The sequence below is a fragment of the Empidonax traillii genome, unplaced genomic scaffold, assembly GCF_003031625.1.
Source record: "Empidonax traillii isolate 1590-97213 ecotype Southwest subspecies unplaced genomic scaffold, ASM303162v1 scaffold84:size2688230, whole genome shotgun sequence".
Classification (NCBI taxonomy): domain Eukaryota; kingdom Metazoa; phylum Chordata; class Aves; order Passeriformes; family Tyrannidae; genus Empidonax; species Empidonax traillii.
Genome location: NW_020955277.1, coordinates 2,167,795 through 2,194,359, shown reverse-complemented (window position 1 = coordinate 2,194,359; position 26,565 = coordinate 2,167,795). Strand labels below are relative to the sequence as shown.

The 26,565-nt window shown below is 43.6% G+C and overlaps 1 protein-coding gene across 2 annotated transcripts in view; it reads right to left on the bottom strand.

Moving 5' to 3' along the window:
• TMEM178B (transmembrane protein 178B) overlaps positions 1 to 24,883 on the bottom strand; it is a 229,811-nt gene extending 204,928 nt beyond the window's left edge. Inside the window, exons 1-2 of one of the 2 annotated variants that reach the window (XM_027881189.1) lie at positions 24,236 to 24,883; positions 22,539 to 24,094 (exon numbers count right to left, since the gene is read on the bottom strand). In XM_027881189.1, the coding sequence (XP_027736990.1) occupies positions 22,539 to 22,920 (382 nt within the window). In that variant the 5' untranslated portion in view covers positions 22,921 to 24,094; positions 24,236 to 24,883. Of the gene's footprint in view, positions 1 to 22,538 lie in introns of both variants that reach the window. The other variant, XM_027881188.1, reaches the window with a different exon arrangement.
• Between the last annotated feature and the right edge of the window lie 1,682 nt (positions 24,884 to 26,565).

Sequence of the window (26,565 nt, the reverse complement as noted above, 5' to 3'; positions counted from 1 at the left end):
CATTATCTACTACATTACTTATTCTACTATTGTTATATTTACACTTTTCAAGAGTTTGAATAATATCAACTTTCTTCTAGGTCTTTGATATTTCACCAGTATCCTGACAAATTCTAAAAGTCACCATTTGTATGAATTAAGTCTGGACACTTCCTTAATCAGCTCTTTTAAAATGCTTGGTATCAAATTATTCAGATCAATTAAATAAAAATTATTGAATTTATTAAGTGCTCTGTCAGTCTAAGTTACTGCTGGAGAAAAAAGTATTTTGTTGTCATCTCATGGCAAGAATATCTCATCTAGTTTTTTCCCGAAAGAAGAATAAAAGTTATTATTAATTAAACATTATCAAATATATCCTTGATTTCCACAGGTTTTTTAATCATTTCCATTTGGTGAAAGACAAACACTATTATTAGCATTTCAATCACTAATATGCTTTGCTATTACAGAATACATAATAATAATTTACTTGAAGAATCTGGTTTTTAATAGCTTTTGGAGCTTTGCTTCCTGTATTGACACAGCAACACACAGCTTGCCCTTCTTGTACTTCTTTTCCTATATAGCTTTTATTGTTCCAGGTTTCTGATTTCCAGATATTTCAGTGTGTTTGCTTTTCTTCTTCCTGTATGTGAGAAAAGGCCCATTCACAAATTTTATTTCCTGCCAGTTTTACTTCCCCTCACAGCAAAATTATTGCAATTTTCAACAAGGTAGTCTTCTTTCTCATGTATAGCACCATGGTTTTTTGCAGACATGTACAGAATCTTGTCAGTAAGTTCCCAGTTACCCAATTGTTTAGATTTTACTTCAGATTTAATTTGGTCCTTCATTATTTTCAGCTTTATGAAATGTTACACAGTTCTTTCTCCTTTTGCCTTCAACCTTCAGGGCTTTATTTTGGATAATACACCTTTGCAGGTCAGTGGGATCTGTTTCTCAACAGACAAATATTTACAACTATTCGATATTTACCTGTCTCTGAATACGCAGTAGCAGACATGCAGAGCAGGGAGATGCTCACGCAGAAGGGATAGGAAACATGCTGGATCTACTCTTCCGATGCCAGACCAGCAAGAAAAGACTTCACAGGCCCGAACATGCCGTCATGTCACCATGTGGTCTGACACCCCCTGTGCTGTTAGAACCGTGCTGACCCCGACAGTCGGCAGCCTGGCTTGAACTTAAACCACCCGTACACAACTACAGAGTCATCAAAGTGTACTGAAAGCTATGAATCTGTGCTGAAAGGAACAATTTAACTGAGTTAAGCAGAATGATTTAAGTCACCCCCAGCTATGCAGTCCTCTGCCACCCATGGGTAAAGCAGGCAAGTTTTCTAAGCAAATCCTTTCCCAGCGCAAGGTCTTAGTCATCAGTGAAAGCTGCTGGCTCGCTCCCATCCCAACTGTGGTTCAGCTGCTGCTCAGAGGTCAGCTCTGCAGGCACTTGATAAAGCTTCAATTAAGTGCTCTTCTTGCAGCACTCGCTGATTTACACATCTCCTGCCCGCACCGGCCATTTTGCTGAACAAGCCCGCACGGTGGCAGGGACCGCACACGCACGAGAGCCCAGCTGCCCCTGCCCACAGCAGAATTAAGCTCCTCAAACCCAGGCATCACCAGGCGGCTTAAAATAAATGACAATATTCAAATGAAGCGCTTAAAAGGGTGGGGGGAATAGAGCTGCAGAGCCCATAGTACAAATATTACTACAGATGCTTCAGCTGGGTAATTAATAATACATGGCGTATCTATTCCAGACGGTTTCCGAGCTGTTATTTCCTTCTGGAGTCGTGCACATCAGTGTTTGGATGCTACCGTGACGGGATGGTATAAAAATGTGGGTGACGTGGACGTCGTGGTGTGCTTCTCCAGCCTGTGTAACAGCCTGGAAGATTAGCCCCCTATGAGAGGTTAAATGACCTTACCTGCTCATTAACAGGGGTTGCACTTAACTGCAGTGAGCAGCTTTTATCAAAGCCTCACACTCGTGTTCAACTGCTTAGGCTACGAGTCAAAATGGAAAGTGACTCGTAATGATTACAAATCCCTCTGGGAAAAATGAAAAAGTAACAAGCATAAAAGGATGGAAATTGTTTTCTTGACACAAACGTGCATCAAGGAAGATCTGTGTTATTTATTTGTGAGTGACACTGGTCGAAAGGGAACATTTACATTTGCAGTTTTCACAAAAGAAATGAGTTCTGCAGAGACAGTGATATTAGAGGCATATTGGATTATTCTAGGAAAGGCCTACCATATTTATTTGTAAAAGTAGTTATAAGAATTGATAGAAAGTCTCAGATTATTTTTCCTTGAACTTTTTTTGGGCAGCAGTTCAGAATAACAAGCTCAAAAAATTCACTCAAACGTTTATCAGCCCAGGCACAAAATCTTCCTCCTTGCCAGGAGCGTAGTAAAGAAACAAATGAACATAATTTTACTCTCTCCTCAGGAAAAAAAATACAGATCCCAGCCAAAGAGGCAAATGGAATTTGGCAAGATTGAATTGTTGACATGCTTTTATTATACTAACAAATAAAACGTTAACTGCAAGTGTTACATGGCACTTGCCTTGTATGTAGGTCATTTTCTCTAGGCAAACCTCCCGCTCCACTCAAGGTAATATTTCAGGGGACTCACATGGCAGTGAACCTGTGCAAGAAGGAGTGATTAGTAAGTCCCTGGGAGGTTTGGTTTAGGTGGCCTTTCTCCATTTCTTCCTCAAGACATTTCACAAGCAAAAAGTAATGCTGGGCAAAAGCTGTGTCCCACTGAAGTCAAAGGCATGTTTGCTTCTGACTTCAGCAAGGCTGACTTTGCTCCCCTGGACTTAAAAGCAGTTTTACTTGAGCAAGAACAGAGTAAAAGCTATGTGTGATCTTCAGCACGTTGCCCCGGGCTAACTCCAGGGAACATGATCCTCTCAAAGCCCAGCTGCAGACATGAGAACTTATTTAAGACTACTTTAAAATGCAAATTACAGTGGTATGCTCATCATATGCCTATGGATCCACTAGCATGAAAATATGCACAGTCCAGAAATATCCATGATATAAGGAAACTCATCAGCACCAGGACACTGAGAGTTAAAAATAAAAATCCCATGTAAGGGTCCATCCTGAACTTACACAATGAAGAATGGACTATGAGCCTGGATTTGCTCTGATTTTTCATGCTCTTCTTGGTTTAAGGCTGAACCCTTAACCTCATTTTAATATGGATTTTCTACAGGCTCACTGCAAGAACAACAGATACAAGCAGCTGTGGATTGCAAGGATATAAATTCATCCGAGGGCTGCGGTGGCCAGAGCTGATACAGCAAGTGATTACTATCACCCATTACTTTCTGGTGCTGCATTTTGTAGAAGCAATCTGATCACTGATTATTCCAAGTAGCACTGAAAAAAAATAAAACGGCACCACGGTTACTCTCACTTAATGATTTTGGCAACCCAAGCCTGTTTTGTCGTGTTGGTGCCACCCACAGTGCCAGACCCACGGCAACGTTCCAGGGCATACAGGCAGTCACCCACGTCCTGTGGAAATGGCCATCAGCAAAGCAGGAGCAGTTCCCCGTGGGCAGCAAGAGCCCACACAGGTGTAGCAGTGCAGGGGCTCACAGCCTGCACAAGGAGGGCACGTGTGGCTGCTTCCCCACCACGTGCCACGGAGCACAGGAGGCATCGGGCAGAGCAAGGAGGAGCTGTCAAACCAGTCTTCTTCCATAAATTGCCCCAGAGTGATGGCTGTGGAAGACCCGCATTGCCAAACACGAGCCTCCATGGACAAGGCCAACAAGGTGGCTTTGCCAGGCAGTGGTGCTGCCTGGGGGCTGCAACCTGTCTGTATTACTCTGTAACCCCCTCTCCTCCTCCCCCTCCCATGCTGCTTGGTGCAAGGCAAAGCTGCAAAGACCACAGACTCCTGCAGGGTTTGTCCCTGGACTGAACTTGTTTGAAGGGCTTAATTCCGAAAGGCTCCTGCATCCTCTCCTCTGTACACATGCCCTGTGCCGGTCACAGCCTCCTAGCAAAGCTGCATGCTTTGATACAGGCTACACTCTGCCCATGAGGGCAGAAGGGACATGTTCAGTTATCTGTCCTCGCCCCGATGGAAACAAGCTAACGCCTGCTGTATTTTTCACGAGAGCTGTGTCCCATCTAATTTTAAATGTCACTTGCAATAGCTGTTTTTTCTTCCCCAAATAACTTTTGCAGCCCTGCAGTTGAAGTCATCTGAAACCACAAGATTGGAGTTTGAACGGCACTTGATGTTATCAGTGAGCCGAGCCACTGCCCTGCACCTCAGCCACCATTTCCCCCCTCCATCCTTCACTGAGATGTACGTGCAAATCCAAAGGAACCAGTCAGTCAAATGTGGTGAAGCTATCAAACACACTGCTTCTCCTCCCCAGCAGAAGGAACCTCACTAAAGCCGAGGAAACTGCAGCCAGTAGAGGGATTTAGGCCTTCCACAAGGCGTGACAAAGCTGTCATTAAAGCAACAGAGCAGTCCTGGGATCTTGAAAAAATGCAAAGATAATAGTGTAAACAATGAGGAGGACTTGTTTGAGGATAAAATATTCCCAGCATACCACAATATGCTCTTGAGCCTCCTGAATTCACTGTCATCTGCAATGCTCCTCTCCCCTTGGAGGAATTGCTGCACTATCCAAAAGCTCAGTCAGACAAACTTATTCTGAGTCCCTTATGGTGTTTGGGTTATAAGGCTCATGCTGTATATTGATTTGTCTTCTCCTCCTCCCTGCCCACCTCAGGGCCTCATTTCCCATTTCGTCTACATCGGTTTCCTGGATTGCAGAGGGAATTGTCTCAAGGTCATACCAAGATGCTTTGGTATGGCTGAGCCATGAAAAATGTATGTAGCCCAAAATATTGTCTAAAAGCAATAGACTGAATATATAATGCCTGTGCCCCAAAAGAGCCCTGATGTATTTAAGACACAGGGATGTAGATGCAGACTTTTAAAAACTGCCCATACTTCACCAGCTAAAACAATGAGAACAAATGAGGCTGTGATCTGTCAAGTGATCCTTCATCACTCCCAGCACAGGCCCATAATCCTTCACTTGTGATTATGCAAAGGAATATTACATTGATCCTGTAAAATATCTCTGATTGGATCAATGTTATTTTCTCTTGCACTGACAAGGTCTTACCAGAGAATGACTATAATTCCACTGCTAACACTGTCTTAGTGAAATCCCCCAATAAATCCTCCAAGCAGCACTGTTAGTAATACCTTTATTAGACTAACTAAACAAGATATTTATATGTAGGGCTTTCCAAAGGACTCTGGCTCCTGCTTCAGTTTCTGGAGGAAAACTTGATCAACAGTGCTCTGCTGAAAGACTTGCCCCCCAGGAAGCTCTGCAAGGATGTCAGTGGCAGGTGAAATTACCCTTTTGAGGTGCAAAAGATTGGTCACCAATATGCCCTTGTCCTGCCCCTACTATAGCAAGGACCCAAATGCATCTTTGGCAGAAAAATTTCACTGTGAGTCTGTGACTGGATTGGAGTTCAGGGTCTCCCCATAGATTTCACAAACAGGCTGTCAGTGAAGTTTGCTAACAGCCAAAGGGGAAACAAGGTCTTTATGTACCTTCTATAATTTCAATATTTGTTCAAGGCCTAGCCTTCACACTCAACAAGACCTGATCCCCTTCTAGCCACTGCTGTCTCTCCCTAGCGGTGCTACCGTTCTTTTCCTCTCTTGCCCTTCTCTCTTTGTGTAAATTTCCTCTCATTTTGCCACCATTTTCTTTTCTCCACAGCTCCAAGCTTTCAGCCCTGGTGGTTTCAATCCCACACTGACCTCTCCTTCATCACTGAAGTTGAATTGTCACCTCCTGGCTTGAGATGTGATGCTCCAGTGAAATGAACGGCGGATGCCAGTGATCGCCTTGCAAAGTCATTTTTTCAGGCTGCCTGAGTGCTCAGGTACCCATTGCATCTCTGCTTTCCCCTGGTTCCCTTCAGTAAAGTTACCTTAAGCCGTGAGAGCTGCAAACATACTTCTGACTGATCTTCCTAAATCTTTAAATACAACCGTAAGAATCGTGAAAAAACAAAGTACTGGATCTAACATAAAGCTCAAGCGCAGCTGAAAGACCAGTATATACAGCCATACATCAATTAGCAGATGAAAAAGCTACAAAGACAATATAACAACAGAAAAATATCAAACAAAACACCGTGACAGACACTAGGCCTTCTTAAATCCTTTGAAACCAGGTTGGCATCTGTGATGGGTAAACTCTGGCTCTTACATGTTTCATGTGAAAACTTTCTTCATATTCTTTACAGCAATATACTGAAATGTCAGAGGAGTCACTTCTCAGCTCCCAGGCCCTTAGAAACAAAGGAAAAATAATTGATATTAGCCTTTGAAACCGAACAGCCTGACAGTAAAAGAAACTGTTAAGGATTATAGGGAGGACTCCTGACGTATTTCCTCTATTCACATCCATATTTTTACGTGTTGCCTCTACCTTCTGGTTCAAATATCTCTGCACCAGATGCCAATACTGTGATGTCAGCTTTGAAGACTATTGCCATAGCTGTGAGAGAGCAAAACTTTCCCGCTCAAATTAAAACTCAGACTCATGAGCACTGACCTGCCTGACAGGCTGGGTTCTGTGATAAATGTTATAGATGTGAAATTGCATCATTATAGGCACCCTGATGGCCCTGGTTAATTCATTGCCACACTGACAGGGTCCTGGGTGCATGAGCTTTACACCCATTCACCAACCTGGTTCCACCAAATCTACCATAAAGTTTCTGTGGCCTCTCCCAAAGCCATGCAGAATGACTGCTCTGCTCTGGAGGAGTGGTGCAGGTCAAAATGCACTTAGCACAGACCCAAACCCTGGAAAGAAAGTGTTGAAATGAACGGACAAGTGCTCATATCCGACCCCTAAGTGTTAGGACCAAGTCCTGCTGTGGTGTAAATTGCCACCAGGATGGATAGAAATGGGGTGATTTGTGCCCCCTGAGAGCTGGACAGTTGGATCTCATTTCAAAACATGGACCCTAAAGACAAGCAGTGAAACATTATCACAAGCAGCCTGAAAAGTCTTAGTCCTCAGAGGAGGTATTTCAGTGCCTAACTCACGTGCCCAAGATGAACGTTCAAACAATGTAATTTTCTAGGTGACAGGTACAAAATGTACCACCCAACCACAGAAATCAAGTGCAGGTAACCTCAAAATTCAGGCTCAGGAACTCCAAAAATGCCATGACCTACATTCAAAGGAAGAAGAATCTTCAAAGTAGACATGTTATTCCAGTCATCCTAATGCCACCTGCCAAAAACTACACCTTGGTAACACCATCAAATGAACATCATGACCCCTCAGGTGGAAGAAAGGATGGCAGCAGGTGAAGCAGAGCTTGGGTCTGAAGACCTGCCCATGCCTCAGCACTGCAGGCAACTTTCCACTAAGTCCTGCTTCCTTCCCCTTTCTCTCTTTGTACTTGTACCCTTGGAGTGATGCACAGGTAAAGATAGCTTTGGTGCTGAAGAGTTCATCTGTCCCTGCTGCTGCTTCTTCATTTGAAGGCACTGACAATGCAATTGGTTGCTGTGCCACAGGCAGGATGCCAACAAGAACTGATGAACAAGTGGGGGAAAGATGTGCCACAAGTTCTGGTGTGGCACAGAGTGCAGGAGACACCAGTAAGGACAGAACAGGATTCCTAACTGCAGGGACAAGATGGAAAGATTGGGGAAGAAGCAGATGGCCCTGGAGCTCCATCACTGTCAGTGTGAGGCCAGACCTTACAAAGACATACACCTTTCCTGCCTCCAACCATTCAAGTAGCCTCTCCCTCCTTCCCTTGAAGACACTTGTTGCCACACTTTTCCCCATGAAACCTCCTGTTTAAAAACCTGTGTGAAACAAGTCCCCCTGCTTTCTCCACACAGAAGTTTCCAAGTCCTGAGGCCAAGACAGTGCACAACCCCACTCTGCAGTCACTTCATCACTGAGACACACGGACCTTATGGAGTGGTCAGTGAGACAGTTTTGTCCTGCTCTCATCCCCACCAAGCTGATGCCACTGCCAGGAGTCTGTGACTACCTTTCCCACCACAATCAGTGAATTAAAATGAATAGCATTTGAAAACTGGAGGCTCCTCAGGACACCAGGTGAAACGGATGCCTTTTTCCTCTTAGACACAAAATGTTATTTCATGGAAAAAGGATGGCTCAGGTCTACATAAAGGAGTAAAGAACATCACTTTTCTCTGCTCATGTTCTGAACCCTCAGCAGTGTATAGTGGCTTACTGTAGAGTCCCTCTGCCATAGACACATGTCTTCTAAAAAGCAGCTGTCTGACAGTCACACAGCTCAGCACACAGGCAGAGAACCTCACATTCAGCTGCTCCCACATATGTGACGCCCATAGAGGCAATACCATCAGTGTCCAGTCTCCTTCCCTTAGTCTCTGCCACCACACTTTATAGTTCACTTGAAGCAGAAGGGGGAATACTTTCATAAGACTGTGGTCATTCCTCAATAGAAGTAAAAAACCAAAAATTCTTTCTCTGATCCACCTCATTCTCCAGGTAGCAAGGCACAGAGCTGGGTAACAGTTTCTTCCAGTAATGCAGAAGGCAGTTTTGCTGCTTTGACTCTCAGGTAAAGTTCTCTAAACTTCCAGACAGGCAGAGTTCGCAGCTTGTCTTGCTCCACAGTGATGAAACTGGGCTTCCACCTTTTCTGAGAGCTTAACTATAGCCCAAAAAGACCATCCCAGGTGATGTTTTCCCACCTATAGTGCTGTAAGACTTTTCCCAATGAGCTTTTGAGAACTGTGGTCTCCTGCTGCCCACACAACTGAACAGAGCCCAGAGTGGGTGCCTTTAGCCTTCATAAGCTGATGGATCCTGGGACAAAATCCTTCCCGCTGTACAAAAACCTCACCCAGCATCACCAGCCAAATGGCTGAACATTTTGTGAACTGAAACACACATCACATGGTAATTTAAATATGTGCAAATAAGAGTTTAATTCCGCTGCTGCCAGCCATTCCAAATGTTTAAATATAGTACGCAAATTCTCTTTTATTTTATATAAACCATTTTAATGAAGAATCTGAAGGCTCTACATTCTCCTGGCTTACGAATACAAATAGCTGAGACTCTAACAGGCCTTTGCTGTTGTTGAGCTAAGGCAATCTGAAACAGAAAGCAGATGAGGGAGCCAGGAAACAAAGTCCCTATTAACTACATTATCTAAAGGAAAGCTGGGTGAAGTGTGCATTAAGTGCACAGAGTCTACATCCCTAGTCCTTCCTGGATTGGGAGGGAGATGTCACAGGGAGGAAACAAAGTGAGGCTCTGATCTGAATGAAAGAGACAAAGTAGCTGGGATGTGCAGCTGGATTTGCCTCAGGTCTCTTCCCTCTCACCAGACACCTGTGGCTGGTATCAGGCAGGCCGGTGATAAACACTCTTCCATCAGGTCCTGCTTGATACAGAGCTGAATATGCTCTTCCTTCAGTAAGAAAAAAGGAGGAATTAACAGTAATATTAAATTAATCCTTCACCGTCCTGTGGCACGTTTCATAAGGACATAGCATTACAAAGGACTGTGTTCATCTTTCTTGCATAGCATTGCAAGACAAATGTGTCATAGAATCATAGAAATGTTTAGATTGGAAAAGACCTTTAAGATCATCAAGTCATTCTAGCTGGGCTTTGGCCCTTCTAATTTCCTCCCTGCATAACTCATGACATCCTTGTAATCCTAATGTGTTGCCTGCCCCTTTTTTCAAAAGACATAATCTCTCTTTCTAAGACATCACTAGCCCTTCTGTCAACTGGAAGGATAGAGAAGAACACTACTTGTGCTCCCATCCCTTAATCGGTTATTCCAGGGCCCTGAAGTCTCTCTTGGTTGCCTCTGGATTTCTTGTTGCAATTTCTTTGCTGGCCACCTGAAAAATCCATAATGGATAATCACGTGAGGGCTGTAACAGGGTAGGAAGCTTTGTCTTCACATCCTTAGCATGTGCCCCAGGGAGGCAGCAGGCTTTCCTAAGAATTGGGCCCAGTCTACATATGGGGACTTCTGTGTCCCTCAGGAGAGAGTCTCCTATGACAATAACCAGTTTTTTTTCTTTCCAGAAGCAGTTCTGACACAGGGAGTAGGCTGACTTAACCTCGGTGATACCTCCATGCCTGATGAACCACTGTAATGGTTCCAAAAGCCTGTTTAAAGTGCTATGGCCTCATTGCTCTTTGCAGAGACCCACTTCAGCACAGCTTCTACCTGCCTGTATCCATGGCCCTCACACACACTGTTTTCCCTTGTCATCCTTAACTTAAGCACATCTTCCCCATCTCCTTTAACTCCTTTTCTTCTGGATAGCAATTCTATTTGTAAAATAAATCTTCCATTGCTCTCCTCACACTAGTAATCCCACTCCAGCCCTGAGTTCATCTTTATCACAGGTGGTTGACAAGAATAGCAAAGATTATAACAGAGAAGGCTTGATTTACACCTTGCCCATGACTTTAATATTTCTCTTCTTGAAATATCCAGCTAGCTCTGTTCTTCAATCACATCCACCTCTCTCCTGGCCATGGTTCTGCTGTCTCTGCGCTTCAAGATATGAGCACCTTAATTAATCCCTTGTTGCCACTAAGGTGTGGCTACATCCCAAGTGAGCTAAGGGAGACATTCAGGTATGTGCCTTTCCCACCCAGAAAGGAAACCCTCTGCAGTATGTGGCCAGGGAGGAAGGCAGCTGAGCCCAAATCTCCTCATAGCCTGGATGTCTGGAGGACCAGAATTCCAATTTGCAACACAGAAGGTATTTACCCAGCAATGTAAACATGTTCTACAGGACCAAAAGTTCACACTGAAAGAAATTTCACATCTTTCCTGTCACCCAGTCCTCAACATTACCCAGTTCTTTCTATATAATATTCCAGGCCGTCTTTCTCTCAGCAATGTCTCATTCTTGTGGCAGCAGCAAATGTCTTAAGTTCATTCCTTTGTGCTAAGCCCAATGAGAGCTGTCACCTCCCCTTACAGACCCTGCTCCAGCATCACCAATGATATTAAATAAGGCTGGTCCCCTACTTCAGGAACTCTACTGTTGACCTTTATCTTTATACTCCCTCTCTCAGCACTTTTTGCTTTCCTTTGGTCAGTTCCTTAAACACACTGTAAATTGTGTACTAATTGCTTTAACATTGCAATAACCCAGTTCCTTAGGGGCAGAATATAAAATCCTTTACCAAAATCCTGATAACGTAGGTCTAAGGCATTTCCTTATCTCAGACCCCAGCTATCTTCCTAGCAAAATATAGCAGGGTAGTTTGGCACACTTCAAATAGGCAAACATACATTGCATGTTGATTTCATTTTTCCCCTGTGCATTTAATTAATCTTTCCTTTAGAACTTACTTTAAACAGTATTATTGGTATTATTATGATCAAACTAAAAGGTCCGCTGTGGCCCAGGCAACTTTTGCTCCTTTCTTTAAATATAGATTTGCTACTTTTCATTCCTAATGTACCACCCTAATTAGACAGATTTATTGAAAATCCTTTTTACTGGACTTGCAATGTCACATCTTTCAGAAGCCTGAGATGGAAAATATCCAGCTTCCCAATTTGAGCCCATTAAGCTATTTGAGTTTTTCCATTTGCCCTGTTCCTGTTGGCTGCCTCCTTTGTCTCTCTGATCACCGTAACATTCCTCCCCATCTCTTTAACCTTTATGGAATATCATATGAGCAGAACTGGGCAACCTTGAGGACTAGTGAATACAAAAGGGATGAAATTTAACACAAAATGTGGTTAGGGACTAACAAGGAGAAATTTTTTTCCAATGTGAACTTTTGTCCTGCAGGATATTTGGATTGTTGAGCAACTGTTCTCTGTGTAAAACAGGGATAATTCCACTCTTCAAAATCCTTTATGGTTAAAGATCAAGAAGCACAGTACTCGAATACTCTCTTAAAGGGAACCACTGAAGTACCTAATGCAAAGCAATGCAATTGCAGCATCAGCTACCATAAATCAGCATCACCTCTTCAAACCCAGTCTTGTGACCCTAATCTATACCCTTAACATCTGAAAAATGTTTTTCTTTGGTTTTGTTATAATATTTTTATCATTAAATGAGCGGTGGGCAGAAAGAAAAAATATCTACATTATAAAGTCTCTTTTGCATATTCCAAGATATGTACTGATTAATGGAGACACAAAGACACAGAGACAAGAATCATACACTCATATTGAGGCAGAAAGATCTTTTCAAATAGCTTTTGTTATCCAATAAAATTAGCATAACTGTTTCATCCTATTAGAAAGTCTAGAAATACACTTAGGAAGCTCAAAACCAACAAAAGGTCTCAGAAACTAAACAAGGGCTGTGACACGAGATTTTCAGTGCCTTTCACTCGATCTGGTGGGATATCTTACCAGGATCCACACTACTGTATACATGGGACATCCTTGGAACCTCCATTCCTTTATGGTGTTTCAGCTTGCATGTCTATAGTAATAAACAAAAGAATCACAGGGCACAAGGGGGATGAAGCAGTTTCAGAGCCTGAGAGCATTTCCTGCTATCTGACAAGAGATGCTGATAATCACCCACATAATAGTTTCCTTCTCAACACTGAGTGCAGAGTCCCTCCAGAGATGACTGAGGTAGAGCTGCTGAAAAAAAGCAGGTGGGGATACTGGAAAGATCCTCCCAGCTCTGCTTTAAGGGGACATGAGTGATGGTTTTCCTGCTTCTCTGTCAACCCCAAAGCACTTCAGGTTACTGCAGCTTGTTCTGATGTTACATCTCCACTGAAGTCAGAAACAGAAATGGGCACAGACCATAGCAGGCCACTCAGTAAGGAGAAATCTGACCATGAGCCCAGCAGAGCAGTACCTGGCACATGCCAGATTGCCACAGGGTCTAAGTTATTTCTGACCTAATGCTTCCTAGCTGACCTAGCATTTATTTGAGAGGCTGGTACACTTATACCTGCACAATGTAAATGGAATGGAGGGCATTGGAATGGAGGTAAAACAGGATGTAAAAACCTTTTCCAAAAAAGCCCCCAGCTGTGCAAATACCTTCCTACATATGCACACACACACCACTTTGTGAAAAATATCCTGAATTAATGCTTAATATTTTATTTGTTTATCTTCACTGTAGGTTCAAGCTGAGACTGGAGAACAGTTGTTCCAAACATTGGACAAACTTGCTGAATTCTGCTAGGGAGAGCCATGCTGACACCTCTGTAAGGTTTCCCAGGGTAAACCTGCATCATGAAGGCAAGGCAAATTATAGAAAAGTCAGTGGTAGTGACTTCTCTGACCTTTAAGCTTTATGTTTTCATGTCTCCTCTGTTCAGTCTAAAACTCTGATCCTATCAGTCACCAAAAAGGCAGGGCTTCATGCTGGACCCCCTGCTCTCCCCCCCACCCTTCTGCTCCACCGCCTGGATCATCCCCTGGACTCTTTCTTCAACAACCACTGGCCACCTCCTTCACGCTAAGCTTTCTTGGCATTTTTGTCACCTCAGATGATCAGTATTAAGTGCTTCTTGCTTGCTCTTGGTCTTTTATCACCCTCTTTATTTTTCCTTTCCTTTTTCCACATGGTGATGTTATCCACACTGAGTCCTTTCATCCACAGCCCTCCTGCCCTTCGTTCCTTAGCTGTTCCTGCCCTGCTACCCCAAATCCCAGCTGACCCATACCAGTTGGTCTCTGTTACGTCTCACACCGTAGAGCATCCCTAATGGGAACCCTTCTGCCTGGCTAACTTTCTCCACTACAAACGCTTTGTTTCCCCATTCAGTTCTGTTCGTGTCCTAAACTTACTACTCCAGCTCAGCAGAGTTAAATCTCAGACTCACAGTCACAATCACCTCTTTGCCACATTTGGCTCGTTCCTCAGACCCTCCCACCTCCTCAGTTGCCACTTCAGCTGTTATGCAGGATTTCACCCAGTTTTTCCAGGAGAAAAATGACAAAATATGATCTTCTTCTTCCAGCAGCTTTGCCTTCTGTTTTCTATTACCCTCCTACAACTCCTTCTTCATTCTTCTCTCCTACAGATGAAAAATCTCCTACATGGCTCTCTTCCTTTCTTTTATTTGCCACTTAGCCAGTCTCACTCTACCTCCCGCCTTTCCTTATGGACACTCTTGTGCTGTCTTTGCCTTGACCTCTCACGCCACTCTGTCTCTTTACTCTCATAACAGAAATACCATTCAATCTCTTTCCTCTTAAAATATTCTCATCTTAAAACATTTATTTTCCTCTGTAAATGCCATGTCTTTTCCTATCCCCCACTTTCATCTCCAAACTCTCTGAATATGCCAGCTACAAACACTGCCTGGAGTCCTCCCCGCTAGTTCAGTGCAGTTTCCTCTCCCTTGCAACTGCTGCTGCCAAAATCTCTAGTTAATGTACTGGGCAACTTTCAGCATAGTCTGAATACTTTGTTCTCATCTGCTGCAATATATTAGCTACCTGCAGTAGTCTCCTGTGCTGTTTTAACTGGAAGTGGTGTCTTTCATCAGTTACCATGACATTACTCACTTCTCTTGCACTACTTTGGAGTCTGTTCCTTTTGCGTGCCCTCCAGAAGATACTTCTCTTCTCCCAGCTCTGCTGGAAGTTCATGGGGCTTTTCTCTTTCCGTATTTAATCCCTTGATAATTTTCTATCACAAACATAGATTTCCCTATGAACTCCATGTAGCGATTTCCAGGCTCACTCCTCTAATACAAACTTGTCTCTCTAGGTCCATACCCACAGTATCTCTAATACTCCCTCACAGACATACATATGTTAAACTCAGCTTATCATAACTAAAACAGAGTTCCAAGTGCTCTTCTTCCTTCTTTACTATATGTTCTCCTCAGAAATCCCCTTCTTGATCATCACAGACAATTCTATTACTTTCCTTCTTCTGGTCAAGAACTGAAGCAACATCTTTATCTTGTATCTCTCATTACGTACATAGATCCAGGGGATGTCTAAGGCTTGCATGTTCTTTCACCACTCAGGCCCTCATCATCTCATGCCTTTATTACTTCAATATTTCTTTTTCTGACCTTTACAAATGTGATCTTGCCCTCCCTACATCCATTTAGGAAGCTGCTAGAAATATCATTTTGCTAACACATCACTCTGACCATGCCATTTCTCTTAGCAGCTGTTGACTGCTGTCCCCATATCTATCTCATTAGTGTAATCTACTTGTCTTCACTAAGGAAATGTCAGCTTCCTCCTACAGTCAACCAAAGAGGTCAGTTCCCATCACCTACTTATCAATTTTTCAAGCAGACATGACCCGTGATTTTTCTGGTGCCATCCCTCAGTGTTCGGAAGACCATCCTGTAAACATCTGCACTTTTTATTCATTTACAACTTTACAACTCCTGTAGGAATCCCACGCTGTGTGGTGCTTACAGAAATGTGGTTTGTCTCCCGGTGTTCTAAAACCACTACCGCTCACGTCGAACGTAATGGCTTTGTAGTCTCCACGTGTTCCCTCACGGGGCTGCATTACTCGCCCGTATTTAAAGCGCAGCCACATGTCAGAAGGACAGGGACGCTTTTCTGATCCATGATTTCTGATCCATGATTAAGGCTCATAAATCCAAGGGTAGGACGCTAACTGGTATTAATAATAGTGAACCAAATCCCCATTATACTGCTACTGAGCTGAGGTATGAGAGATTTAGTACTTGCCTCGGGTCAGGAAGAAAGACTGTGGCAGAGCTTGGACTGAATTCTGGCTTTGTAAGCCCCAGCCCTAACTGCAGTACTACCTTTCTTTCATCTATTTTGGTAGTTATCTACAAAGGATTATGATTTCAGCAGGCTCAGCTGGGCAGTTCTGAATATTTATTTATGGAAGAATTAGGCTTTATGAGAAAGAAAATGGGGAAATTTCCATTTTTTCAGTCTGATTCCTCTCCTGCAGAGAAAGCGTGTTAGAGCATATTCTTTTCTTTTAAATGGATCCTATTCCAAATGATCTGTTAAGAGCACTTAACAGATTCCAGAATCCACATTATTTATCTATTTATTCCTTAAATACTAAGAAACACCATCTCATTTCTTTCTTTTCCTCTTAAAGAGGTGAATGTGTAGCCAAGGGTTCCAGCAACAGTTTGTGAGCAATGAGCCATTAAGTAACTCACATTATAAACGATCATCATTATTTTTGCAAAACCTACACAGTATAAAGGCTTCTTCTTTACTGGTTCTGCAATAGTTAATGAACTCTTTCCCCTCTTAAAGCTTTTCTGAGTGCACAAAAATACTTTTTCAATACAAAAAAGCAATATTAATATGGATTTTTTAATTGCGGGAGACGACAAAATAGTTCAGGCCGTTTCATCTCTATTTAGGTAAAATAATCCTTCACATTTTTACTTTTACAGTGAACAGAACACATCCTCACTCTTACTAAATCTTTCCTCCACACTTCTAGAAAAATTTTTAGCAATAGTTAGAAAGGATAAAAATGCTGAGATTTCTCAAAGGGATATGGATGTCCAATTAAATGAACAGGAATTAAGCATGCAGTCCTGAAGGCAGCTCTGCAAATATCAGTTTCTCTTGAGAAGGGCATGATCCCATCATTTTTACTTAGGCAAAATTTCCATTTGTCTTCACTGGCAATTTTGCTTGAAAGCCAACAGCTTGATTGAAATTTGCCCTTTAAAAAAGCATGATTAAAACCAGTAGTGGCTCTGCTAAATTACATATATGTTCCTAGTATTTTTAGCAGATATATATCATCAAACTAATTATCTCAGATGTGTCAGAGGAATGTGTCAGGTTCTCATTACTTGTGGTAAAGAAATTTTTTAAAGGATTGCTATTTAAATTTGACGCAATTAAAATATTAAAGTTACTTATTCAAAATACAGGCGGTCAAATCTTCCTGGAACTCACATGTGTGAACCAGTGATTTCATCCACTGAATGATTTTAGAGAATCCCTGAACAAGAGGATGGTTATGCCATATCTCAGTAATTTGACTTCCAGTCTTACATCAACAGACTAAGAAATATTACAGCATCAAAAATTCAAAGGCTGAATACCTAGATAGCCTGAGATTCAACTCAAATGCTGTCTACTGCTTAAATTTCACTGGATGCCTCCAGCAGAACTCCAGCTGTGACAGGAGGGAGCACGGACCTTGCTTTGGCCTTCCTACCCAGGGACAATTTTAACCTCAAAGGAAACACTAAAGGCCTGAACTTGCTGCATCACCACGTTCAATAAAACATTTACTATTGACTTCACTGGGAATCAAGACTTCAATAAAGACCCTGTTATAACGAGATCATTTGGAAAACTGTTGAGATTTCAAGCACAGATTTTAAACAAAGCATTTGGATTCTTTAATGTATGAAGGATACACGAAAAAATGGCTGTCCTCATTTACCTGGCAAAAACCATTTCATTTTAGGAGTCCAATCCAGAGCATCACAAACTACTGCAAGCAGTTTTACACAAATAAATAATTTTACTCCTAGCGATAGCTGCAAGTAGCCTCTCTTCAGGCTTTTCCATTTGTGTATAAATAATCCCTAGTGACGGCTGGAGTAGTCCTGTTAAGCCTTTCTTCCTCAGTTGTGCCGTGCATCTGACAAACCAAAACAGAGAATGCTTTCATCCTAGAAATCTTGCATATTATTTGAGGTGGAGGTAGGCTGCACAGGAATTACTTAGGTTTGTTTTTTTTTTTTCAGTGATGGCATGGGCGAAGTATACTCACAATAAAATATTTTAAAAACAGGATTTACTATGAGTTCCTCGGATCTCGGGGGAAGAGGGAAGGTAAAAGGAGGGTTGAAATAATAAGGTCATAGTAAATTCGTTTTTTTTTTTTTTTTTTTTTAAATAAAATTGGATTCCAATGGCAGGCAGCAGAGCCCCATCCAGTCAGGTTTAACTGGCAGCCTTCCAAAGGCGAGATGAAAGGTCCTCTGAGTAGTAATTGTCTAAATGGAACAGACTCTGGTTATTGTGCAACTTCTTCGTCTACTTTATTGTACCTTTATAATTAAATGATGTAATTCCTTTTTTGTTGTTTTCTTGTTCTCCTCTCAACTACCACAGAAAAGCATCTGAGCAACACTGCCATAGGATGCAGACAGTCCCTGTGGCTTCCTGGGCTTTTTCTGGGTCGCTATAAGCCGTCTACAAGGAGTGGTGAGCTGCTGGTTGCCAAATCAGGACATAAACCCTGCCTTCTCCCAGCCACGAATGGACACTTACCTGCATTCCAGCTCTCTGCTTGCTCAGTGGTGGAGGTAGTTGGTTCCCTGGGAGTGGTTGCTAGGGTGAGGGATTGCTACTTTTGCTAGAAATTCCGTGGTTAACAGGCAAACAGTGGACCTAATAGGATATAGTGAGCACTATGCTCAAAGAGGCGCTAAGCAGCAGGGCTATTTAGTTTGTGGAGAAGCCTGGACAAACACTTGAGAATTGGAAGCAGCTTAAAGTATTGTGCTGAACAATCCCAGAGCCAGCATTTCCTGACTCTGCAAGGCTTCAGGGATCAGGAGACAAACTCTGGTCCTGAGATGCTAAAAAACTTGATGAGATGCAAAAGCAGAATCAGAGGAACAGCTCTGTTAGCTCTTTCTTTTTGACTGGTTCTTCTGTACGAGAGTGCTTTCCCTAGTCCAAGTAGTCCATATCCCAAAATAAAGATTATTCAAGCGAGGAAGAACATCAGTTTGCATGTTCAACTCCAATAATTTCTTTATTGACTGTAATTTCTGTTGTTTCTGGTTTGATTTTTTTTTCCCCATGATGACAAAGAAAAGAAATTAACTGCCTACTTTTGATGCAGTTTTAGAATATTCTTCAGGCCTCTGGTCTCATGCTTGCCTGCCTCTCCCTGATTATGTTTACTTGTGACAATTTCTTTTAATTCACTGCTTATTTACCTAATTGTATTATTTTGAAGTATGCACATGGGTTCTATGAAAATATAAAAAAAGGATAGGAGAAATATAAAAAGGACTAACTATTTTTTATATGTGGTAGTGTCTATTATATCTATTTATAAGAAACCTAAAGTAGCAGATCTCCAGGTTTTCTAGCCAGATCCAACCTAAAGGCCTTGATTTATTTCCCAGAAAGTAAAACTTAAAAAATGCAAAATACATTCACAGAAGTGACACAGCCTATTAGGAACAGAACTGTTTTTTAAAATGACTGGTATTAGAATACTACCAAGTACCACAGTGCCTGATCCTGCCACAAGCCATTGCCTATAGCTCGTATTAATTTCAGCAGAGTTCATAAGCAGAATAACTGCAGGGTATTTGCAAAGCTAGTTAGGCTCTTAATGACCATTTTTTGTTTTCCTTTGATAGGCAAATCTACCATTCTCAATGGAAAGTTTTGCCCAGGGAAAAACGTAGGATCTGTTTTAAAATAAATGGATCGTGGATTCTGTCCAGCTTTAAAAACAAATAAACAAACAAAACAAAAACACTTCATAAAATTTATATTCACTTACCTATAGCATTACACACGATATTTGGGGCCAGAACCTGCATTAGTTTATCTAGTTCTGGAAGAGGTGTGCTAGATTAAATTAACAGAGGAATGACAGTTAAACATCCTGTTTTATAAGGTATTTGCCCTGGAGCTCAAAGAGAGAGAGAGAGTGTGAAAGGGAGAGAGAGAGAGAGAGAGATTTTATCTGTGCAGAAATACTGTACCCCAGTCAGGTTATTTGATTACTAGAGGCAGAGAATATCTGCAGCCCTTTTCACCTGCACAGGGCATACTCTCCCCCCAGCACCCACCCCTGCAACCCTTAACTCCCAGGCAAGTATCTGTCATAGAAGTAAAAACTACTTACAGTTTTCTGTCATGGAAGTAAAAACTACTTATAGTTTTACTTCCATGACTGATGATGTTGGGATGAACCTGGAATACCTGCTTTGTTTTGAACTCACATCTGTTCTCAACACTGGACAGCAACAACACTTACTTCACTTTCATCATGTGAGTGAGGATCGTAAAAAAAAAAAAAAAAATTGCCTTTTTTTTTTTTTTCTGAGCAAGCCAAACACTTTATTTTATCAAACTGCCATTTTACTTGCTTTTCTATGTTTTAATCTGGAGGTGCCAAAGTAACAGACACCTCTATAGCATTTGTACGTGACTCTTCATCATGGCTGAGAGCTATAGTATAGTAGGTCCTCACTGCAGAAAGGCCATCAAATTAACTGAAATTTTGGTGTTCAGTGTTCAGAGTCCCCCTCCTCCAACATTTCTCTCAGTGTACAATGAACTTTGTGAAACGTGTGACAAAGGACCTTTAAAGAAGGCAAGGAGTGACACACGCCCGTATTTGCACATACCTGCCTTTTGTGCACAAGCTGCACTTCTGACCTTGGGGCAGCGACTCTCCGGAGTGGCTCCCTGGCCATCTGCAGACATGTATGTCCAGGAGCGTGTGTGCAGGAACTCTCACTACACCTGAGCCCGGGAATCCCTCGCTGAAGGCTGGATACTTAGAGTTGGTTCACTGAACACACACACAGACTCACTCACACGCTCATACACGCACAGGAACACAGGCAAATTACAGCAGGATCTTTCAAAGACCACCTTCTCCTGCATTTAACCACCTCGGCTTGGTTTGTCACATTTTCTCTATGGTTAATACTTAGCACAGCTGCCATTACAGATAACCCAGTGCCAGGCAGTTTCAGCTGTTTCTGGCAAGAGAAACGGACATTCCAGAACCCAGGACAAGGCAGGTGGGGAAAGAGGAACGAGTCTCACTTATTTCAAGATGAAAAACCTCTCTAATAACTGCAAATCCATTTGCCAAAGGTGAGCTCTGGTGACATGTTCGCCCGCTGTCAAGGTTGAATTTGTTTATGCCCCGAGCACAGCAAGCACACGTGGCAGAGCGATCCAGTCCTCCACGGCAGCCCAGCACATCCACATCCTCACCCAGCCAGGGAATAGGAATGACTCCCTTGGCACTACAACCAGCAGCAGGGTGTCTGGGGTGTCTGGGTGCTGGCAGGCTTTGGACATGTTCAATCGCCCATTACAAATGGGGCTGAAGACACCAATCTATTCCATAGGAGTTGTTAAGCAGCAGATAGATATTAAGGGTCCCTAGAACATAGACAGGATCCCAACCAGTGATCCAGGCTCCCAACCAGTGATCCAGGCTCCCTGGCATGCCACCTGTTTGTACTGATTTGGTGCAAACCCGTAACATGTTCTCACCTCCAGTGCTCGCTTGCAAAAGACAACCAAACATATACATGGGCAAACACGTGTGGAAGATCACCCCTCATGAATAGTTAGCTTTAAGCAATAATTCCACTTGTAACGTTTAAAAGAGGGAATTAACACAGGCTATCAAGGGAGTTTGGGGCAGAGAACACACTTAGCAGGCAAGTATTTTAAAAGCTTGCACTGCGTAAGAAACAGTGATTTCACTACGATGGAAATAAACCAATGGGGAATCTTCTGAATGCAACAGAAGAACCATGGGAGGGAAATGTTATTCTGTAGTACAGAGTAACCATGCTGTGGGTAGCAAAGATGCCGTCATCCTTCACTGAAACTCTCATCATCCTGCAACAATATGCATCTTCTGTAAGCAGGATGTTTAGGTGGGTTTTACGCCTGTGTCCCCTTCCTATACTTTGGATCAAAGAAATGTTTGGGACCATCACCTTGAACCACTTCCTTGGGGGGAAAAATTAAGATGAAGGACCAAAAAAAAAAAAAAAAAAAGACAGCACAAAAATGCTACAGGCAAACAGATGCATCTCCACCCCAAGAGAAAATTATTCCCTTCTAATAAATTCATGTAAGGTTTTGTAGATATTGAAAATATTCCAAAACATAGCTCAGTGTAAACAGCAAGCTGCGTTTCCTCCTGCTCTTTAGAATTTCTCTTTGTTTACTCTCCATTTGAGAGTAAAAAAAAACCTACATGTGAGCACTGCAAATGGTGTATTTCAGGATTAATGGGGTATTTGGGAAGGGAATCATAAAATACAGATCTATGTAGCCTCCAATAAAATACTCTGTGCTTTGCCTGAGCCACCAGGGTCAAACAAAATTTAAAAAAAAAAAAAAATAAAATCCAGTGTCTGCTTTATTAATATTTTTATTTGTGTTTGGAAAATAATCTGATACCATGGTGATGGGCAGGTTGTATCAAGCATAGAGAGAAAGACATGAAAGAGACATTCTGGGGTGTGTCTGCTCTCACCCCCACTGCCTTCTTGCTCCCAAACCCCACATCCCAGCAGCGGAGACCCCATGGGAACCTGCCCTGGCAGGGCTTCTGGAAGCAATGCCCAGCCCGGCCAGTTCACTCAGTGCAAGGAGAGGCATTTGGCTGGAGACACCAGCTCCCATCTGCGAGCCCAAATGGCTCTGCTCAGCCCCTGCTCACCTCAGGAGGGCCTGGCATGTTCATCTGGTAAAAAAAAACAGCCCTTACCTTTGGCAATCAGCTCCTCCAGCTCCTGATCGAATCCCTGTCGGTGGCATTTCCTCCAGAGCCCCATGTTGGTCGAGTTGTACTGTCTGTTGCACTCGTCTACTGCGCTCATAGCAAAGATCTGCCTCCTGTTTCTTGCCAAGAGGAGTTTCCCTTCCCAGCGGTCCAACCTAGACCTGCTGGCCCTGAGAGGCAGGTTGTTGTTGGAGTTATAAATGAAGCCAGGATCATTTCTCTTAGTGGTGATGCTCTTGCACCTCTCTCTGTGCTTCCTGGCATCAGTCTCGTACCAATGGTCAGAGCAGATTGCCACAGCCAGCATGCCCAGGGCACACAGAGCTAAAGACAGGCCAGCATACAGCAGTAACCTTCCAGCAGCCATACCTCAGCTTCACAGAAACACCATGGGCATCCTCACGACAGGCAAAGCCCTTGGGTGTGAGACCACGCAAAAACCTCCAGAGCAGCTGTGAGGTGTCACTCGGCAGAGTCTGCCTCAAACATCCCCAACTCCCGTGGCTCACATCCACACTGCAGAGGGATGCTGAGAGCACTACAAAGTTCTGCTCTGGAGGCAGTCCTGGAGTCTCATCTGCCTCTGCTCCTCTACAGAGGAGATCTGGCGAGGAGAAACACAGCCTTGCACCTCCAGTGGGAGCGAGCCAGTGACCCACCTACACAAAGATGTCCTGCTCCCCTCACCACAAGCACCCGAGTGACAGGGACTGAAGGGATGTATCCCCCTGAAGAAACCTGATGGTTGATCAGTCCATTAATCTCTTTCAATCCGGCCAGCTCAGAAATCCAGAAGAGATGGCTTTTAGATCGGCAAGCTCACCACAGCATCACCACAGGGCAGGAAAGTTCAACAGCCTGACATCTCCCACTTGCAAGCAGCCAGTTGTCCCGTTTACAGGAATGGGTGACTTGCCTTTCCTTTGTCAGCGGCTCAGCAAGAGCATCATCGTCTGGACGGTCGCTCACTTGCTTGGGTTTAAAGCGGGGTCGAAGGGGAGGGAGCAAGAGCGGGGGAGCAATCTGTTGTTGTTGCCGGCTGCTGCTGCTGCTGCTGTTTGAAATCGTGGTTAAAACATACCCTCCCCGGCTGGCGCTGGAACCGCGGACACGCACGGCTCTCTCCCTCAGCAGACTTCGCTGACAGTCACTGGCATCTTGGCTTCGGAAACATCTCGGCTTCTCTCTGCCAGCCTTGCCATTCGCTCGCCTGCTCTATTCGCCGGCGCTTTCATCCAGGCAGCCTAACGCCGCGCTCCCTTCCTGCCCCGGCGCTCCCGGGCAGCGCTCCGGCAGCCTCCCGGCTCCCGGGCCGGGGAGAGGCGGCGGGAGCAGCCGCAGCCCGGCAGGACCCGGCGCCGGCCGCGCTCCGCCCGCTAGGCAGCACGGGGGGCTGCCCTCGGCCCCGGCATCCTCCGTCCACACACACACAACACACACGCTGCTGCCCCCCCTTCCGCTGGGATCTGAAAAGCTTCCTCCGTCCCCGGAGCCGGGATGTGTTGTGCACAGTTTTCCTAACACGGCGGTACGTTAGCCATCTGCAAGATGAAGGCAGGCGGGCAGGGCTACGGCTGGCGGAGAGGATGCTGAGGAGCGGAGAGGGGAGGGAGGTCGGGGGAAACCGAACCAAAACAAACCGGGGCGGAGGGGCGGAGGGGAGGGGTGGGGGAGCTACACACCTTACACGGGGAGAGGAAAAGCAGCCCCTAACTGTTGTCAACAGCTTTCGGTCTGCACCATTTCTCTGCCATATGGCCCGGTCTCCACGTCGGAGCTGAGATTTTTAGCTCAGCAGCTTCATACGAATCGTATCCCCAGCATTAGCAGTTATATTTTCACACATATTTTTTTCCTCCTTAAATTTTCACTCCCTTTCTCTTTAATGGGAATAACTCACCCATTTTGTAGAGATCAAGTGCAACAGAAGGCGAGCTGGAGTCCCCAAGCTTTAGAAATCTCATTTCACCGTTTTTAACCCGAATAAAAGCGAATCCAATCTTCTGTACACCTGGGAATCTTTCCTTGTTCAAACACCGAGCCCTGCAGCCTTGGCCGAAGCCTACAGACCGAGCATACAGAGCGCTGAGCCAAAAGCCAGTGATGTCACCCATGCAACGTGAGACTCATTTCTTATTTCTCTATCCTCCTTAAAGATAAACTGCACCACTTCCCAGGCAGGAAATGTCGAAGCCTTACTTTCTTAAGAGGGGAAAAAGTAAAACCTGGATTTAACTGGATCCTGCTCGTTCTTGGTCACAAGCCCTTACATTGTGTCAACCAATTCCAAGACAAGCGGAGCTGTTTCTCACTGCACCAAAAAAATCCCAACCTACTACATAATACAGAGCATAAGCTTGAAAAAAAACCTCTGGATTTGAGACCTTCTGTGTGATCCAGAAAACTGAGGTCTTCATACCCTGAACTGTAGTGTTTAAAAAGGAAATAAAGATGGTCCTTTCCCTTGCGTCAAAAAGCTCTGGATCCTGGTACATGCTGATTTGCAAGATCCGCAGCATCCTGGAGCTGGCAGAGGAACCTAGTTAGCCCCATCCAATATCTGGCTCCCACACAGCAGGGACTCCACAGCATGAACAGCAAACAATGCAGCTGCTCCTACTGCACCAAGAAGTCCACAGCCTGATGCCCCTCCTCAGAGGGGTGCTGTAAAAATCTACATCCAGGCTGGATCCTACCAACTTTTGGCCCCTGGATCCCAAGCTGTGTCATCTGAACTGAAAATAAGCATAGCCTTTATTGGAGCCCTGGAGCTGGTGAGAGCCATCAGCCCCAAGAGGGGAGTCCTGGGATTTTGCTGGCTTAGCCACACAAATTATACTTGCTCCAGTGGGGAGAGCAGAGGTGGAATGTGGTAGCTCTTTGTGTATCAGAAATGCATACCTGGATTTCCTTGTGGAATACAGCTGCAACAGGGAAAAAAAAATAAAAAAGGAAAAAAAGCCATACATGACTGGATCATAACAGGTTTTGGCCCCAAACCAAATTGTATTATCAAAAAAAAGGCAAAACAATTCCTTCCATTTTACCTGGCAAAGCCATGTCCCAAGTCAACTGGGATTCTCAGCTACGGAAGGATATCTGTCCCATTAAAGCACTTCTGGTTTGAAATGGGCCATATTCTCTAATCCCCCTGCGTGATTATGAAACTGGCAAAGAAAAGTCAATAATGCAAACCATAGATGTTACAATAATCTGTATCTGCTGAAACAGCTCTACTGCAAGATTTCAGTGTTATGAATATGAACTGTATCTGGAAAGCTCTAGATAAAGTTAATTGTTTTATTGAAACAAGGCCCTGGTTTAAATTTTTTTGCAGAAACTTCCCTTTGTTGTTAATAATAAAGACAAATATTTAAGGATCTAAAGGTTTCTTTAAAAATAGTTCAGCACAGATGGATCCACTTCTATAACTGGATTTTTCAAGCAACTACATGTCAGTAGATAAAAAGAACTAGATTTTACAGTGGGCTTGGAGCAGCCATACTTCTTGTCTGTTCAGAGATAAAATTTAGAGGTTTGTGGTCAAAAAGCTTCTGGCTGCAATAAGATGACAAACGCTTCTGGTATTGCACCCACACAGAGATGAGAGTGCACCTGGATTTCTTTGTCAATTTTTAGCATCAAGTCTCAAGCTGAAGGATGAGAATGGGGAACAAACCTAATTTTACCAACCATATATATTTTGGCTTATTGTTGGTTTTTCAATTTAAGCACCAAACTCTGCTATATTTACTCTCTATTTAGAGTGAACAGGAAAACAAAACTGTTTTCTGTCTAAACATCCAGTTTACAAAGGACTGGGAGATTGGGGCTAGGAGCAAAATGGAGGATCCAGCTACGAGAGATGTTTTTCTCATGATACTGCCCAAAGATACATTCGGGGATGGGAAAATAATATCATGTAATCACACCTACATTTCTTTTCTACTTAAACATTAGGATTACAGTCAGAAAGAGCCAAGATTTGGTTGGACCCAGGGAGGTCCAGGTG